This window comes from Pundamilia nyererei, unplaced genomic scaffold, assembly GCF_000239375.1.
Source record: "Pundamilia nyererei isolate P.nyererei 1_Seehausen unplaced genomic scaffold, PunNye1.0 scaffold00088, whole genome shotgun sequence".
Taxonomy (NCBI): Eukaryota; Metazoa; Chordata; class Actinopteri; order Cichliformes; family Cichlidae; genus Pundamilia; species Pundamilia nyererei.
Window position 1 is genome coordinate 2,194,793 of NW_005187489.1, and position 3,750 is coordinate 2,198,542.

Sequence of the window (3,750 nt, forward strand, 5' to 3'; positions counted from 1 at the left end):
AAACAAACTTCTAAATGTTGAGGCTTCTCTTAATTAGAAGTGTTTACCAAAACTCTTCTCGTGTCAAGTCTCGATGTCACTTCAGGGTTTTCCTGATTTTCCTGATCTTCCTGTCGTAGAATCTTATTCTTGGCCTGTTTGTGCAGATGCTTAGTATGCGAGCTAATCTGTGCCGCTGTAATAATTTATGAGACATTAAGCCAGAGACAACATTTGTAGACGTGTTGATTCATCCAAAGCATTTTATTTAGCAAACTAATGATAATAACTTGGCCGCTGCAACAAGCGTCGAAAACTGGAAGTCTCCTCGAGCGCGTGTCGACGAGAATTAGAAAGTAGACGTGTCAAAAGTTGCATAAGTAATAGCTCTGTGTTAGAGCGCATTAGAGTGACAGCTGTTTTCTATTTTGGCTTCAGTCAATGCAGATAACAGTATTAGCAGCGGATTCTCTTAGGAATAGCTTTCATTTGAACTTGAATCGCACTAATGGCTCTAAATAAATGCTGTTATGATTTATTGATGACGTGATACTCTGAGGTGGATTCGTTTACCTCCATGGCCCATTGTTATTCCCATTCCTCCTCCCTCTTAAATCTTTTTCCATTCCTCTGCCTTTGTCTCCTCTGCCTTTCTCCTCTCTCCGTTATTCTTTTCTGCAGAATGTAAATCCCACCGTGGCCCAAGACTGGGTATCAGGACTCCAGAGGCTGATACTGAAGAAGGAGGAGGAGATCAGGGCAGCTGACCGGTGTAGGATCCAGCTCCAGCTGCCTGGCAAACAAGACAAGTTTGTGCTTTTCTCACATTTTTAGCTTCAGGCTTCAATGTCTCGATCCTCCTCACCCCCCCAGGAGTTCATGTTTATCCTAGGTTTGCCTTTATCCCCCTTTACCCTGCTTTCCCCCGTTTGGATAAACAGGTTTCTGCACCAGCTCTAATCTGAGGCATGAATCACAGCAGTGGAAATGTGCATCAGTGCTGGCAGTCACAGTCTGCCCAGCTGCTGCTGAATACAAACGCTCATGTCATACGTCTACACGCCGTCTTATAGTCTGCACGTGGCCTCCCAAGGGTGCACCTTGTTTTGGCTTTTTCACATTCCCTGTGAGCGTAACTGTTTTCTGGCTCGCCCTCTCACTTTCTCCCGACTACATTTAGCCGGTGAGATTATCCATGGGTATGTTTGGAAAGGCAGCTGTAGCTCTCTAATCCCTCCCCTCGTTTCTCAGAAACACGTCTCAGCATCAGGCACTGACAGCAGTGAGCCCTCCACCCGCACACAGCAAGAATATATATAAATGTATAATGTGCACACCAGATCCTTACAGAAGTGAGCATTGGTATTGATTTCCACTGCGTTCCTCTCGCTCTGTCCTCGTGTCAGCGCTCGGTAATCAGGCAGACGTCGTTCAAGCCTGACGCGGGCCTTCTCCTGTGATGCAGGCGGTGTTTAAGTGCAGTGCTTCTGCTCAGTCGCTCTGTTTGCAGGAATATTCAAACATTAAAGTGCCGCTTAGAGGAATGTAAATGCACGTGATCGAGGACAATCTCGCTAAAACATCTCTGAAGGTTTTTGGGCACAAATCGGATGTTATCTTGTTATCTCTGTCTGCAGACCGACACTTTAACATCTTCCTTTTTTTCATCGGCTGCTCCCTTTAAGGGTCGCCACAGAGCATCAACTTCCTCCATCTCACCCCGGCCCTACCATCCTCCTCTGTCACACCACCCCTCTGCATGTCCTCCTTCACTACATCCATCATCCTCCTCTGAGGTCTTCCTCTTTTCCTCCTGCCTGCAGCTCCGTCTTCATCATCCCTGTCAAATACATCCACCCTTCTCCCTCTGCACATGTCCGAACCTGAGCCAACTGCTGTTGGGATTTGACGCTATGTAAATAAAATTGAAAAAATCGAGTAATAATTTTTTTATTCGTGCGTGTTTTGGTCGTCTCTGTTTGCAGGGCGGGGAAGCCGACCTACTTCAGTGCAGTGTTCAATACCCTCAGCCCAGCCATCAAACAGTCATGGATCAGCAACTTGCAGATGGCGAAGCTGGCTCTCGGTACAGTACACCTGCTCTCTCTTACTTTTTTTTATTCTTTCTGCATTTATACATGATGATCATTCATTTTCTTAATCGTAAATATTAGATATTTAATGTTAAATCTGTTTTTATAAATTACTGCCTAGTAGTTGCTCAGATATATTAGAGCGAGGAAGCTGTGTCACAGTTCCTTATGCTCACTGCGTGGTTCACATCATTGAACTGTGTGTGTGTGTGTGTGTGTGTGTGTGTCAGAGGAGGACAATGTGCAGGGCTGGTTCTTTGCAGAGGATGATGGAAATCAAATGAAGAAGCAGAAACACCCCCTGCTGCTTCGACAAATGCCCGTGGTCATGTCCAAACTGCAGGAGTTTAAGGTGAGGCGCTTTGTTTTCTTTCCCCTTCGATCATCTGCGCAGCGACTCGGTGGATCAGTTGGTTCGAGCTGTGTCACAATGATGCCACATAACTGGGGCAGGTGTAGTTCACAGGTACCACAGGCCACACTGAAGTAATACGGGGTTTCTTGCAGCGCTGGCTAAAATAATCTCACCTGACCGAATGGATTAGAGGTCGTTTTATTTTGGTCGTGTTAGTTCACTCAGTGAAAAATAGCACACTGCATGTGATTGTGGTGTTCACTGATTTGCTGCTGGTGTGAAAACAGCAGTTAATCTTTTCATTTATCTATAAATATGTGATATTGCAGCAAGAGTAGAAAATGAAGCTAAAAAGTTGTAGCTTGTAAACGTTCATACCTTCTGACTTAGTCTTCAGTGTCAGGGCTCAGTTTGGATGCAACAGCCAATAAGGTGGAAGAATCACTCAAAGTATGAATTCACCATCTTAATATTATAAAAACACTTTACCTGGTGTTGTCTGTCATTGATTGACCAGCTGGATCAATAATACTGTAAATACATGATTATCTGCTCAGGAAGCAGACACATAAATCCCTCTGTGTGAGTCAACTTGAGAAATTAGCTCAAAGATGTCATGACTGGTTTTTTCCCACTGTGGTGGAACAACGCTGTGGTCGTCATTTTGAAACACAGTTTTCCTGTTTTGAAGAATTCCTCTGCAGCGTCATCAGATTTATTTAAACTTCTCTTACTACAATTCAACTGCTCAGAGCAAAGTTTAATTACACTTGACTTGTGATGAATTTTTGGTGGGAAAAAGCAGTAATCTGGGACGTCTAATTCACCGCTCACACACCGCGACGCCATCACGTACGGCCGTGTGGCAGGCAGGATTTGGACACAAATGCTGGACACGGGAGACAGGAAATGAACGCTGCTCTCAACAAAACACAACACAAAGGCTGGCCAGAAACAAGGAATCCAAAATCCAGGGACACGCACAGCGATGAGGGATGAGGGCAGACCGGAGACACCTGGGAGGACGGCTGAGCCTCACCGAGAGAACGAAAAAGGAAACTAAACCCAAAGCAGACAAAAGACTAACAAACGGGAAGCAACTGAATTTGGGAAAAGAAATGCAGATTTGACACAGAGAGCACAGGAGGGTGGGAAAAATCTCAGGACAATACGAAGCTTTTTGAGTTCCCAGTTTTCTCGTATGTTGATGTCATTTTGTATCATGTTTTATGTTGTTGTTCACTTTGTTAACCGTGAGTTTATTCTATAGTGTCTACGTTGTTCTGTTTAGCACCTTGATTATTAGATTCCCTGTGTGTGTGT

At 44.6% G+C, this 3,750-nt stretch overlaps 1 protein-coding gene across 3 annotated transcripts in view; it reads left to right on the forward strand.

The window, feature by feature from the left end:
• Positions 1 to 3,750, forward strand: part of arhgef10 (Rho guanine nucleotide exchange factor (GEF) 10) — a 44,561-nt gene that overhangs the window by 25,497 nt on the left and 15,314 nt on the right. For all 3 annotated transcript variants that reach the window (XM_005739007.1, XM_005739009.1, XM_005739008.2), the window contains 3 exons: positions 661 to 788; positions 1,965 to 2,065; positions 2,303 to 2,424. In XM_005739007.1, coding sequence (XP_005739064.1) covers positions 661 to 788; positions 1,965 to 2,065; positions 2,303 to 2,424 — 351 coding nt within the window. The remainder of the gene's footprint in view (positions 1 to 660; positions 789 to 1,964; positions 2,066 to 2,302; positions 2,425 to 3,750) is intronic.